Source organism: Selaginella moellendorffii, unplaced genomic scaffold (genome assembly GCF_000143415.4).
Source record: "Selaginella moellendorffii unplaced genomic scaffold, v1.0 SELMOscaffold_54, whole genome shotgun sequence".
NCBI classification, from domain to species: Eukaryota; Viridiplantae; Streptophyta; class Lycopodiopsida; order Selaginellales; family Selaginellaceae; genus Selaginella; species Selaginella moellendorffii.
The window spans coordinates 1,132,117-1,145,348 of NW_003314315.1; the positions used below are offsets into that span (position 1 = coordinate 1,132,117).

Below are 13,232 nucleotides of genomic sequence, written 5' to 3' on the forward strand. Positions count from 1 at the left end.
GGCGATACTTTTTGGCGCAATGTTTACTCACAGGTTATAGAACTCCAAAGAAGAATGAGTGGCTGGTTCCAAGACTGTTCGTAGAGGTTGGAAGCACGTAGGATGGTTTCGTGGCTCGTCACGGTAGACAACAGTGTAGTTATTTCAACGTTAACTCCAGGGACTGAGTTCCAGGAAAGCTGGAAGTCTCTAGTCTGGTTCCAAGGTCCCTGGAGCTTGCAATTGGCGGTCCGAGAAGAACCAGAGGTTGGACAGCACGATGTAGGATGTGGCATCACTCACGTCCATCTCCAAGAGGCGTCCGGCCAGCGACACTCCCTTCTGAAGATTACTGTGACTTCCACAGGCGCCCAGCAAGCACTTCCACTCCAAGGCGTCCGGTTCGAATGGCATGCTCCAGGCCAGCTCGTAAGCACTGTCCGAGAACCCGGCTCGGCCCAAGAGCGTGATCACACAGCAGTAGTGGTGCTTGATCGGGCGCATCCCAAAGTCAGCTCTCATGGACTGGACGCAGCACCTTCCAGCGTACAAATCTCCGGAATGGCAGAAAGCCAGCATGGCCGAGGCAAAGCAAGCATCGTCGACAGTGTGGATGAGCTTCATCGAGTGGAAGAGATCCAAGACCTCGGCTGGCTGTCCGTTTCGAGCGTAGCCAGCGAGCATGGAACTCCAGGAGATCAGATCTGGCGAGAGAGTTCTGTCCAGGATTAGTCTGGCCGCAGTGGTGTTCCCCGCTGCAACGTGCATGGCTAGCAGCGAAGTCCACGAGAGAACGTCCCGGTGTGGCATGAGGTTGAAGAGCTTGATGGCGTCCTCCGCGAGACCGGACTGGCAGTAGGCCGAGAGCATGGCATTCCAGGCAACCAGGTTCCGCTGCGGCACCGAATCGAAGACAAACTTGGCCTGCTCGATCTGTCCAGTTTGAGCGAAAGCCGCCACCATTGTCGTCGCGGAGACGAGGTTTATTTCCGGGATGCTCGAGAAGAGATCCACAGCCTCGTGGACGTGATCGTTCTGCGAGTAGGCCGCGAGCATGGCGTTGAGGGAGACGAGGTTGATCCTTGGGAGCCTTCCAAACAGCGCTCTGGCCTCAGCGACTCTCCGGCTTCGAGCATACGCTGCCAGCATCGCGTTGCAGGAGACCATATCCTTTTGTGGCATCGCAGCAAAGAAATCGATGGCTTCTTCCAGGAATCCGTTCTGGGCGTATCCAGCGAGCATGGCGTTGCAGCACACGACGTCCACCTCCTCCAGGGACGCAATCAGGCGTCGAGCTTCGGTGATATGCCCGGTCCGGGCATAGGCAGTGAGCATGGCGGTGATGGAGATCAAGTTCCTCTCGGGCATGGCCTCGAACAACCGCCGGCACTCGTCGAGAGATCCGTCCTGTGCACACGCCGAGAGGAGCGCATTCCACGACACGATGTTCTGGCAAGGCATTCGAGCAAAGAGCTCCCTGGCCGCCTCCAAGTCGCCGTTGTGGGACGAAGCCGATAGGATGGCGTTCCAGGAAGCCATGTCCCACTCGGGCATCTCCCCAAAGAAACGTCTCGACTCCTGGAGATCCCCGTTCTTCCCGAAGGCCGAGAGCATCGAGTTCCACACCACCTGACTGCGCAGCGGGATCTCGTCAAACACCACCTTGGCTTCCAGCAGCTGCCCGTTCTGGGCATACGCCGCCAGCATCGTCGTCCAGGAAACCAAGTCCTTGGCCGGCATTCGATCAAACAGGAGCTTGGTTTCAGGCAAGTTCCTGTTCACCGAGTACGCAAAGATCATGGAGTTCCAGCTGAAACTATCCCTGTGAATCCCCATGGAGTCAAACACCTGCCGTGCTTTCTTCACCAGCCCGGAGCTCCCATACATCTGGATCAATCTGTTCGATACGAGAACCGCCTCGTCCTCCATCTCAATCCCAAAACTGGTACTGTGATCCATGGCTCCGAACTCTCGGCTCTTGTCTAGAGGAAGACGTACGAGTTGTAGTCGTAGTCTCTCTTCGGGTTCATGAGCGTGCTCACGCCTTCGTGGTGGCAGACGTGAGTGTAGAACTGCTTCTTGTTCCGCGGTGGTGGCAGCGGCGTGAAGGGCCATTGGTGCTCGTTCCTGTACCTCGTCTTGATGCCACCCAGCGGCCGCTTGAACTCGTCAAAGTGCTCGTCTTTGTCGAAGGTGGTGGCGAACTGGTTGTACTTGGTGCTTTTGCGCTTGCCTCTCACGGTTGGCCTTCTCTGGAAATGCTTGCCAGGAACGATGGAGTAGAACTGCACACAGAAACGATCAAAGCTTGCAATCAAAGACAAGCTAGAGTGTTACCCGCTGAGGAACTTTGCCTTCGTATTCCCTGAAAGGAGGAACCCATTCGGGCTGGTGCGTGTAGCGAGCCGGCTTCTTCGTCGAGCGCCAGTCCTCCTGGAGCGAGGCGTCGAGGTACCAGTCCTCGAAAATGGATGGCCTGTGTCGCGTCGACCTCCACTTATCATCGCCCTTGCTCTCGTCGACGTGCTTTACAGCGTGCTTGCTCGACCTCCATGGATCGGATCGGTTATCAGGCGGGCCTGGAACTTTCTTCACGCAAGGCCGGAATGGCTTCTCGCTGCGCGAGCCACTTCCAGGATCAATGTAGCGGTGGCAAGGCCTCCACTGTGATAGAACACACAGTGAGTGAGTGAGAACTTGCAAATAAACATAGAGCAAATGGTTTCGTTACCCCGTCTGGATTTCGATCGATCAGCCGCTGGTCCAGCGTCGATTCTCCAGCGCCAGGGACAGCAGTCCTTGCGGATCGATGTGGTGCCTCATAGCCCACATCTGGATTGATGTATCTTAAGTTTGGACGAAACTGCGAAGAACAAAGGAACGCTTACCTTCTGGAGCAGTGCCTAGGAGAGATTTCGGATCTTACCGGAGGCTCCTGCGATGGGAACCTCTCGTAATATCCCGAGACGGTAGGAGCCGAGGCACATCGCTCCCGGTGGTAGCGACGGAAATCTCTTCCCATAGTCTTTGCGCTGCATTCCAAGAACTATCAAATCGATGCTCCTAGCTCGATCTGGATCGATAGACTCGCCATACCTGGATGAAGGAGGAGGCTGGGATCGCAATGGCGCAACGCGACCTAGCTCAAGGCTATCTAGAGACGCGACCACTGAGATTTCCCACTCAAAAGATCTAAACTTCACACCAACGGCTGGGATTCCCCATCGCCTGGCCCCTTTCCGCGGCGGAATGGCTAGGGCATATGGCTTATAAGGCGGCAGTGGAGAAAAATAGGTCCCATTTGATTCTTTGTTCCAGGGTTGGGGTTGGAGAGCGCCGCGCCCAAATGTCTACGCCATCAAGGAAGCGCTTGATGCGAGACTTCAAGCGCCTCCAACACGATCCTCCCGCGGGAATCAGCGGCGCGCCGCAGGACAACAACATCATGCTCTGGAACGCGGTGATCTTCGGGTAGGAATGTAGCCGCTCGGCACTAGGGTATCGATCTAACTCTTGGTTTCGTGTTGCAGGCCGGATGACACTCCCTGGGATGGAGGTGAGGTTTTAGAGCTTTTGGATTTTTCCGTGTGTTTTGGTTGCTAAGCTTAAGCTTTTGGTGGCACTGTACAGGGACGTTTAAGCTGACATTGCAATTCACAGAGGACTATCCCAACAAACCTCCCACCGTGAGGTTTGTTTCCAAGATGTTCCATCCCAATAGTGAGTCCCTTGCTTCTTTCTTTGAGTTTCTTCTTTTTCTTACTCATCTCTTCGCAGTTTATGCTGATGGAAGTATTTGCCTCGACATTCTGCAAAATCAATGGAGTCCGATCTACGATGTTGCGGCAATTCTTACGTCCATACAGGTTTGGTTTTTTTGCTCGCCTTTGTTGGAATAGACTTTCTTACACTTACCCATCGCAGTCACTGCTTTGTGATCCTAACCCAAACTCGCCGGCGAACTCCGAAGCAGCGCGGATGTATAGTGAGAACCGTCGAGAGTACAACCGGAGAGTCCGCGACATTGTGGAGCAGAGCTGGACGGCGGAATAGCCTGGATTTGTGGGGTAAGGCAGCATTTATGAGTGATCTTTTGCAATATATTTGTTGCATTGGCTAGCTCAAATGGGATCGCAGCACTTGCTTGAGTATGTATATGTATATACTACGTAGCGTGGAATGAATGTGGAGGACGTTTTATTGCAAACTCTCACGAGTCTTTGCGTTGAGTCTTTGTGTGTCTGTCTTCTGTGTATGCCTCTTTGCTTAGCAATAACTCTTTGGATGTCATACAAAGTCTTGTTTTCCAGGTCTGAGAAACACGTATGGCTGGCCGTCACAGGTAATCTGTGTATCCTTTAGTACTTTATTCAGTGAAATGTGTGCTGCTCCAGGCACGCATAAAGAATGAAAAAGCAATCCGGAAAACTTTGGCTTGTCTATAAGCCAGCTGCAAAGGGTACACTCTGTGGCACCCATGAGTTGCCATTGATGAAAGACTTCACCGTGAACTTACTAGCCACCTTCTTGTCTGTGATTCCAGTCGACCATTGAACGCGTTTGCTTCTGTCAGAACCAGGGCCAGTGTTTTTATACTCACCGTAGAACAGAGTGCTGAGAGCGAAGTCTCCGTTCCACTCCAGCCATCCACGGGGTTCAATTATATCGCTGATGAACGACTTCATGAAGACTGTCCGTGAGTAGAGCTTCCACGGCCTTCCAAGGTACGATGGATGTTGTGCAATCTCGTTCCTTAGCTCAGGAGTTGCATCTATCTTGCAGCTGATGAAAGACAGGCCTGTGGTCTGCCTCTTATCGACGCGCCCCTGTGCTGTGAAGGTGACTTGCTGGCCCGGAATGCCAACTCTGGCCAAGACGGTGCAGTTCTGGATGACAGCAGCTCCGTTACCAAAAACAAAGTCGACGGTACCCATGATGAGGCAGTCTCTGTAGAACTGGCGGAGCGTGTGTGCGTAGAGCGTGTCCTGGAAGGCCTCGAGAGAGCACCGGTAGAAGACGACTTGGTCTGCACTTACTCGAAGTGCTACGGCTTGGTGGTTCTCAGGTCCAGCGGTGTTTCTGATGGTAAGATCTCTTGCAAAGAATCCTTTTCCACTGACAACTGAAAACATACCAGGTTAGGCGTGCTGGAGGCAAAGATATGAGACTTACTAACGGTTGCCGAGTTGAAAGTGGTGACACCCGACTGCTGGACGTTCTTGTTTCCTGTGATGATGGTTCGGCCGATACCGTCTCCAACCAGCATAATGTTTAAGGCCTTTTTCGGTATGACAACACTTTCTGAGTAAACTCCCGCTCTTACGTATATGACGAATGTTTTGCTGCTTTTCAGGGGTGCAGCATCTATGGCGTCTTGAATCTTCTTGAAGTCCCCATTTCCATTCTTCGCAACGACGACGTTCGGGGTGAAATTTTTTTTCTGCTGCAGCAATCGTCTCTGAGCAGCTGAGACCCACTCGGGGATGGAATCATCGCCATCGAGAGCCTGGGGAGTTTCTTCGAGCAGCCGGCGGACAGGGATGGAGTGAGGCAGGGAAGGAAGCTGTGAAAAGAAGATGGTGGCCACAGCGAGAGCATTGCTCAGGATCTTGTGGGCGTAGCCTCCCTCGACATGGAGCTTGTCGCTGACAGTGCCGCTGATACCTTCGAAGCCATCGATGCAGGTATCGTGGAACGTTAGCGCAGAGCTGAGTGATGTCAAGAGATCGTCCACTGACGATGCTTTGCTGAGCAGGGACTTGATATCGATGGAGGCGATGGTGAGGTTGAGCTGGTCCAGAGCACCGTCGAGGTTGTCCACGCAATCAACGAGCGCGGCTTTGGTGGTGGCGTTGACTCCGCTGTTGAGGTACTCTTCCGTCTTGTTCATCAAGCTCTGGATTTGCTGCTGAGCCACACGAACAGCCGACGCTGCCAGATCGTTTGGAGTGGCATTGTCCGGCGTCGAGGACGAGAGCGACGAGACACACTCCTGGGGGAAGTCCGTCTGCTGGCACGTAGCTTGGAGGAGATTGACGCCGCCTTTGCTGCTGCCGCCTTTGCCACTCCCGCTGTTCTTGTGGATCCCCACGGCAAGGCAGACCACCACCAGCACCAGGACAATGCTGGACAGGCCGATGACGAAGTACCTCTTCCTCACTCGCTTCACGTTGTGCCTGGTTTGATCGTATGGATCCATCGCCATCATCTTGGATCCTCGACAACGCTAGTGACGAGCTTCTTCTCAAGTTGCTTCCTCCATATATTTGTTTCTCGGGACATCGCTGGCTACGTGCGAACGTTGTCTCCACGTTGACAGGTTTTTAAAGTTTTTCCACTAGGCGTTACTTCACGTTTGTGGTATTGACTCCCAAGGATTAAAAATCGTTTTCATGGTTGGAGGCATCAAACTTAAGGCAGTGTTGTCACAAAGATTTAAGAGACAGAACGGATGTTTGTTGGATTCCCAGTGACGAGAGTAGTAAATCCATCGTTGTGGCGTCAAATTTAAGAAAGTGAAAGGGTACGAGTAAAGAATACAAGTAAAAGCGCTGGCTCATCTTCCGAAAGTTTTTTCTAAGTACAAGGAGTATTATGAATCTACCTAGCTTTAGGAGGTCGCAAGAACAATGACAAGAATCACAAGGCCGACAGTGAAGACGAGTGCCTGAGCCAAGATCACATTCATCCCAAGAGACCCAAGAGAAAAACCAGCATTTTCTTACTGCGATTGCACAGGCTGCGAATCCGGGGCGCTCCCGAAGATCTCGCTGGAATCGAGGGAAGAAGAAGACGAAGGTACCGTAGTACCAGAAGAGCGGCACGATGAAACCCAGCAAGAAGCTGCAAGATCACAGTTCCAGGAGGATCAAAATCGATGAATCAATCAATGACAGAGAGACAAAAAAAAACAAAGAGAAAATTTGCAAGAGCTTGCCTGCACCATCCAACACCGCATCCACAGCAGGGCAGCGGCTCATCCCAATCGCCATCGCCCCGCCCGCGAAGAAGGTGGTACGAGTCTGTCATCTTCGAGCCCTAAATCTCGATCCCAGCGCACTCTCATGAGGATCTGTAAAAGAGCAAGCTGGACGTTTGGAATCAATGGAAGTTTTCGCATTATCTCAGCACCAAAACAGAGAGGAGAAAGTTAAGAGAGCCACTCAAACAGCAGGGAAAGCACTCACTTGCTCAGCTCTCGGGTCACCTCCCGCGAGAGGCTGAGTTGCAACGCATTGTTCCATGCAAACAAGGTCCGAGTCACTGGAAGTTTGCGGCGGAGCTCCTGCAAGTACGTAATACGTGTGCTGGTTATCTCTCTCCGGACAACATGGAAAACAAAGAGGATCAAACCTTGAAAGTGTTGTCTGATAGCTTTGAATAGGATTCCTGTGAACAAAAGAACGTGTAAATGGCGGCCTGGAGAAGTAGCTAACCATACCTCTAGTGATAACAAGTACTCGGACTCTTTGCTACGGATTATATTCACCACGGCTGTTGCCACGTCCAGAGGATTCTACGAAGGAGCAAGCAATGAACTGAATAGATTTGTCGATGGAAGGTTGAGAAACAAACCTGGAGTACGGTTGAATCCGAGCCTTCGTAGTTGGTGTCGAGTTGAACGTTTCCCTCTTCGAAATAGTGTGCATTCACGTGAACTTTGCCTGTCAGATCCACAGACTGGAGCTCTTGGTTCACTTGAATCTTCCAGGTCGATCGCCAAGAGCCACTCCTGCAGTGCTGATACAGTGAGGAGAGCGTAGCGATTGTCGGGCAACTTACGAAAAGTTCTGATGGCTGATCTTAGACGCAGAAATTAGAGCTGTGAGTTCAAAAGGAGCATCGTCTTCTTCAGCAGTGCTCCCAGCGGTGCAAAACACGGCGCAAGAGCCTCTTGGAAACGCCTCTTCCACGTACTTGAGAAGCTCGGAATCTATGGCAGACCTACAAAAAATAAGAGCTTAGAATCCAGTCACAGAAAGGGAAGAAAAAAAAAAAAAGAAACACAACGAAAGTGTTGGAGTACCTGTACTCTTCAACAAATCCAGAGGGAAGCTCCTCGTCCGTAGCTGGACGAATTTTCGTGCAAATCTAGAAACATGAATGACACGAGTTTATGTTTCTATTGAGCGAGTGAGAAAAGAAAAGAGAAGGAAAGAGAAGGCTTGCCTGTTTGATGTGATCCACAGTTGCTACCTGCGCGGTTCTAAGATCGAGGTAGTGCGTAGAATCGAGAGCGCCACAGTTGCTAACAAGCACCTGTCAGCAAGCACAGCGCTCCTGCAAATCAGGAATTCGTCACTGGAATTTAACAGCGAGCTCGAGAGATTTTACCTGGCCACTCCCATCCGGCAGCTCCAGGCAGATCATTTGCTCCATGTTGTAAATGGGGAATGCTTCGCTAGCCGCTTGCTGGTAGAGCTTGTCACTCATCAAAATCTTCTGGACATCTGCGCGGCCAAGCAATAAAAAATCTTTGCTTTGCAATCGATCAATCGCTGCATTACCTTTGGCGACCTGCTGGATCTGTCCTGGAGGCGATCGTAGCAGGAACCACTTCGCAATGCCGGCCTTGTGATCGTCCGTGGCCCCGTCCATGGCGCTCTACACAAACATAAACCCTAGCTAAAGACCTAGACAAGGTATCTTCGCTTAGCACATGGAATTAGCCGATAAGCACACGTCAGGATGGCCGAGTTGGTCTAAGGCGCTAGTTTCAGGTACTAGTCCGTAAGGGCATGGGTTCGAATCCCATTCCTGACAGCTGTATAAATTTTAAAGCATATTTTTAACATTAGAACACTCATAATTAGGTTCCTCAAACTTATGGAGAATAAGATTTATATTTCTATTTATTAATTTAATTTATACATTTTTAAAAATTATAAAAAATAATCTAGGGAACTTTCCTTGTAACTTGCAAATAGATAATAAAAAATTTTATAAAGCCTTTAGCAAAGGCAACATTACCACAATCTAAAAGTTCTTTTGGTTGTTACAATATATAAAAGTTCACCACCTTTAGTTAGCTTTTATGATTTCACTCCTAGTTAGCTCTAGATAGATAGTTAATTTGTAAGTAGGTTTTCCAACAAAATTTATATTCATGCTTAAGGCCTAAGAACTTAAGGTTTTCTTATTATTATCATAAGATTTAGTTTTGTTCTTTCTCCTTTCTTCTTCACAGCTCTCTGCCCCTTTCAAATGTGTTAACCCGAAGGTTTGACCCTATAGTCCTAAAAGTAGTTTTGAGAGATTTTCACCACACCTGAGTTGTGGCACATTAAGTGCATGCTTATAAAGATGATGTGATCAGGCATCCCAATCTCTAGGATGTTTCTATAGTAGGTTTCCACTGCCTCAATTATATTAGTGGAAGTATAAATAGCCACCACTACAATCCATGACACCAAGTTTTGTACTAGCATTTTTTGAACCAAACTCAAATTTTCAACAGGAGTCCATTGCAAGTGAAGCCCATCACCATTGTTATTTAGGTAATGGCATTGTGCTCCTTAATTGCCTTGAAGAGGTTTATTGCTTCCGGTAGCAAGCCCCAAAATCATTTCAAATTACAGAATTCAAAGCTTATATCAGCCATGCACATTCAAAGTCGGGAAATCTCAATAAAATTGTTGACAAGATCATAACATATAGCAAGTTTATTGTTATTGCTTTGTTAACTGATATCTTTAAAAGAGAGTGGTATTAGCACACTTTGTATATTCAAAAGAATTATAACTATTTATAATGGTTGGTACTTCTTATTTGTGCACTAATTTTTATATTATATATAAAATCATTGTTATAGTAGAAATAAATTATATAGAAAATTTTTATACATGTATAATAATGAATTTTAAACATTCAAACTGTGGGACTACCTTATATAATATTTTACAATCACTTAATTTTACAATACTTAATTTTTAATAAACATTTAATCTGGAATCTATGTAATTATTTTCTAAAGATTATCTACAATTTTTCTAACTTATACTTATCATATTACAAGCATATTTATAATACATTTAATATGTTTTCTTCTAAAATTTATTTTAGTATATAGTCTTATAAAAATCCCAATAAAACTGAAAGTTTTTATCATTCAAAGCCTAATATATCATTCTTCAAAGTTATTATATATATATATATATATATATAAAAAAAATGTTTTATTTATTTTTAAAAAATATTAAAATTAAAATAATGATTTTATTTATAAATATTACTCTTTATAAATTAATATGTAGTAATTAAATCTATTAAAGATTATAAGCACAACAATACTATTTAATACTTATAGAAGTTTCTATATGGGAAGCATAGTGGATTCACAAATGGTATTTGATTCATCTGCAACAAAAGACTCGATATCCTGGACAATGCTTATTATGGGACATAGTCATCTGGAAACCTCAATACATGTTTTTGAGAATTTTAGAAGTGAAACACAAGAAAGAACTAAATCTTAAACATCATTCGAAAAGATCACTTGATAGGTGCTACCAAAACCATGACTATTAGATACACCAGCCCTAAGATTAACATAGCTTGTTCCCCGCTTTATTTCTTTATTGTTTAGGGTTTTACAAGTGTTCTTATATAGACTTTAGTTTATTTAGTCATCCAAATATAATATTAATTGGTGTGAGGTCCAAGTGCCATATACTAATATTAATGTAATGGAATTTTGGTAGGTGTTGGATTCGTTTTAATCTGGACCGCTTGCTCTTGTATATAAATTAAGGTTTTTGGGCTAATTAATATGCATATTTTTTATATTCCCTTTCTATATTCCATGCACTCACATTAGTGGAGGTGAGGTAAGGATTGCTTGGATTTGGAATTTTGGTTTAGATCTAACTTTTGTATTATCTAGATCTAACTTTTTCTATTTTCTTACTTTTGTTCTTTCTTTTTAGGATTTTGGTTTAAATTTAACTTTTGCATTGTCTAGATTTCCCTTTCCTTTTTTCATTTCTCTTCTTTTCCCTTTTCATTCATCTTTATGGCAGAGTAGTAATCTCCTCCTTGTTTAACTCTGAAGTAATAGTGTAAGTGACTAATGTTTTCCATTCTACTTTAGTCACTTAACCACATCTCCGACCACTTGGAAGAGTCTCTTTCACGACCTCCGAAAGTCCAATTCGGGACTTAGGGCTTGATAGTCCCCAAGAATGGCCTCCATGCCGCTCAACCTTAGCACTTGGTCCAAGTGCTCCACGTGTCTGATCCCATGACTGACACCCTAAGGTACCACCGACATATTGGCCCGTTACGCTAAGGCCGTGCCCATTCACCTTGGTCACACCAGTGGTCTAACGCCACCTACATCATAGTCCCATTTCTCAAAAACTGGGCCATCCGTCCATAAATGATCATCCTATATCCACTCCTCCGCATCCTTAGGATGCTCACAGACATGGGGAATAACCTTCCCCAATATCTCTTTTCCAGTCCCCACCAAGTCCCTTTCTATCCGTGGCCGTGTTCGCCAATATTGCCACTGGATCAAGGCCCACAGGCCCGACCACTCAGTCCAACTGTCCTCTGGGACTTCCTCACTGTGTGACTGTGTCTTTGGTCACCACACCAGAGGGCTACTCCTCTTCCTTTCCACAGTCTGGGACTTTGGGGCAACATTTCGGAACACCGTGGCCCTACGCGGGCCTCGTGGGTACTCTCCTCGCCTTCTACCCTTGGGTGCTCTAGCCATGGGCTTAGAGCGAGGTTCCGTTGAGCCACACTAGGTATCCAAGTAGGTAGTGCCACCCACACTTGGACTGGGAGCATCGGCCAGTCGATCTCCCGGGGGAACTAGAGCTGGCTCTTGAACACTTCACCAAGCTACCCACTTGTTCACTCTAGTCTTAGACTTCCCAGTGGGCAGCTCATCATCCAACACTAGGTCGGGCCTTCCTAGGCCAAACTAGCCTTTCCTGGCCAAATTAACTCCACTGCAGTCCTCCCCTTACTATACTTTTGGAGCTCACCAAACCCCCCAGGGTCTGGGAGATGAATGCTTTGGGCTTTCACCCTCTCAGACTTGGACTTGGACTCGGACTCGGACTCGGACTCGGACTCGGACTCGGACTCGGACTCGGACTCGGGCTCGGTCTCGGGCTCGGTCTCAGGCTCGGTCTTGGGCTCGGTCTCGGTCTCGATCTTGGTCTTGGTCTCGGTCTTGGTCTTGGTCCCAGTCTCAGTCTCAACTTCAAGCTCCATCTCGGGTCCATCTCGGACTCCATCTCGGGTCCCATCTCGGACTCCATCTCAGACTCCATCTCGGGCTCCATCTCGGACTCCATCTCGGGTCCATCTCAGGCTCCATCTCGGGTCCACCTCGGACTCCATCTCGGGTCCCATCTCAGACTCCATCTCGGACTCCATATCAGACTCCATCTCGGGTCCATCTCGGGTCCACCTTGGACTCCAACTCGGGTCCACCTTGGACTCCATCTTGGGTCCCATCTCGGACTCCATCTCGGACTCCATCTCGGGTCCCATTTCGGACTCCATCTTGGGTCCTATCTCGGACTCCATCTCAAACTCTATATCGGACTCCATATTGGGTCCCATCTCGGACTCCATCTCGGACTCCATCTCAGACTCCATATCGGACTCCATCTCGGGTCCTTTTGGGTCCCTTTTTGGAGCCTCGCTTATTGCTCGCTTCATGCTTGTTCCTCGGGCACTTTGTTGGGAGTTCCACTCTCGCTCTTGACCTTTCCAAGTTGGAGCTTTTGGTCCAAACATGTTATACTCGTTTGGCTTTTGCTTCAGCCACTACCACGTAGCACCCTTTCGGCTCCACTTTGGGGCCTAGGGATTTTGTGTCTCACAACTCCACCACCCATAGACGAAGTTCGATGTCCTCATCGAATGGTAAACCCTTTCATAAAGTAACACCCACACGTGTTACCATTTCCATCCATGGCACCTAGCCAATATTTGTTTATGGTTTGACACCAAAGGCTCACCATGCCTTGTCCATCCTCTAAGGAGTATAGCCCCTCCAACTTAGAGGCTCATTCCACCACTTGTGGTGGTTCTCTCCTGTTATTGATTTAGTTCTCACTAAACCTGTTAGAGATACCTTCTCTAACTCAATCCCACTACTCATTCTCGAGTGGTCTCACTTTCCATTGATATAACCCTTGCACTTTGGAACTTTTAATTCTGACTTCTCAAAGTCAATTTTCTGGGTGTCTCTGACACCTTGTATTGCACATATTGTGCAACTCCACTTC

The 13,232-nt window shown here is 47.8% G+C and overlaps 4 protein-coding genes and 1 non-coding gene across 10 annotated transcripts; 2 read left to right on the forward strand and 3 right to left on the reverse strand.

Moving 5' to 3' along the window:
- Nucleotides 1-189: 189 nt before the first annotated feature.
- On the reverse strand, nucleotides 190-2,094 carry LOC112350811 (pentatricopeptide repeat-containing protein At4g02750-like). Its single transcript, XM_024687688.1, has 2 exons — nucleotides 1,762-2,094; nucleotides 190-1,665 (listed from the first exon to the last, which is right to left on the reverse strand). The coding sequence occupies exons 1-2, from the start codon at nucleotides 2,092-2,094 to the stop codon at nucleotides 190-192; spliced, it is 1,809 nt and encodes a 602-aa protein (XP_024543456.1).
- Nucleotides 2,095-3,264: 1,170 nt separating this feature from the next.
- LOC9661710 (ubiquitin-conjugating enzyme E2 2) lies at nucleotides 3,265-4,436 on the forward strand. Of its 4 annotated transcripts, XM_024687507.1 has the most exons (7): nucleotides 3,265-3,450; nucleotides 3,510-3,535; nucleotides 3,610-3,699; nucleotides 3,757-3,845; nucleotides 3,904-4,046; nucleotides 4,290-4,321; nucleotides 4,374-4,436. In XM_024687507.1, the coding sequence occupies exons 1-5, from the start codon at nucleotides 3,326-3,328 to the stop codon at nucleotides 4,030-4,032; spliced, it is 459 nt and encodes a 152-aa protein (XP_024543275.1). In that variant the 5' UTR covers nucleotides 3,265-3,325; the 3' UTR covers nucleotides 4,033-4,046; nucleotides 4,290-4,321; nucleotides 4,374-4,436. The 4 variants fall into 4 exon arrangements, with proteins under 4 accessions (XP_024543275.1, XP_024543274.1, XP_024543273.1 ...); XM_024687506.1 differs by having other exon boundaries at nucleotides 4,290-4,436; XM_024687505.1 differs by lacking the exons at nucleotides 4,290-4,321; nucleotides 4,374-4,436 and adding an exon at nucleotides 4,100-4,186.
- On the reverse strand, nucleotides 4,323-6,385 carry LOC112350741 (pectinesterase-like). Its single transcript, XM_024687501.1, has 2 exons — nucleotides 5,152-6,385; nucleotides 4,323-5,101 (listed from the first exon to the last, which is right to left on the reverse strand). The coding sequence occupies exons 1-2, from the start codon at nucleotides 6,185-6,187 to the stop codon at nucleotides 4,419-4,421; spliced, it is 1,719 nt and encodes a 572-aa protein (XP_024543269.1). The 5' UTR covers nucleotides 6,188-6,385; the 3' UTR covers nucleotides 4,323-4,418.
- Nucleotides 6,386-6,516: 131 nt separating this feature from the next.
- Nucleotides 6,517-8,606, reverse strand: LOC9661434 (F-actin-capping protein subunit alpha). 3 transcript variants are annotated; one of them, XR_002993870.1, is made up of 11 exons: nucleotides 8,487-8,606; nucleotides 8,314-8,429; nucleotides 8,149-8,238; nucleotides 8,006-8,070; nucleotides 7,762-7,923; nucleotides 7,555-7,711; nucleotides 7,421-7,495; nucleotides 7,333-7,368; nucleotides 6,917-7,264; nucleotides 6,705-6,822; nucleotides 6,517-6,646 (listed from the first exon to the last, which is right to left on the reverse strand). XR_002993870.1 is itself a non-coding variant. In XM_024687502.1 (10 exons), exons 1-10 carry the CDS (start codon nucleotides 8,575-8,577, stop codon nucleotides 7,042-7,044), a joined length of 915 nt encoding a protein of 304 aa, XP_024543270.1. In that variant the 5' UTR covers nucleotides 8,578-8,606; the 3' UTR covers nucleotides 6,986-7,041. The 3 variants fall into 3 exon arrangements, 2 of the variants coding, with proteins under 2 accessions (XP_024543270.1, XP_024543271.1); XM_024687502.1 differs by lacking the exons at nucleotides 6,517-6,646; nucleotides 6,705-6,822 and having other exon boundaries at nucleotides 6,986-7,066; nucleotides 7,167-7,264; XM_024687503.1 differs by lacking the exons at nucleotides 6,517-6,646; nucleotides 6,705-6,822 and having other exon boundaries at nucleotides 6,997-7,051; nucleotides 7,167-7,264.
- A 55-nt stretch (nucleotides 8,607-8,661) lies between these two features.
- On the forward strand, nucleotides 8,662-8,742 carry TRNAL-CAG. Its single transcript has one exon. It is a non-coding gene; the product is annotated as a tRNA-Leu (tRNA).
- Nucleotides 8,743-13,232: the final 4,490 nt, after the last annotated feature.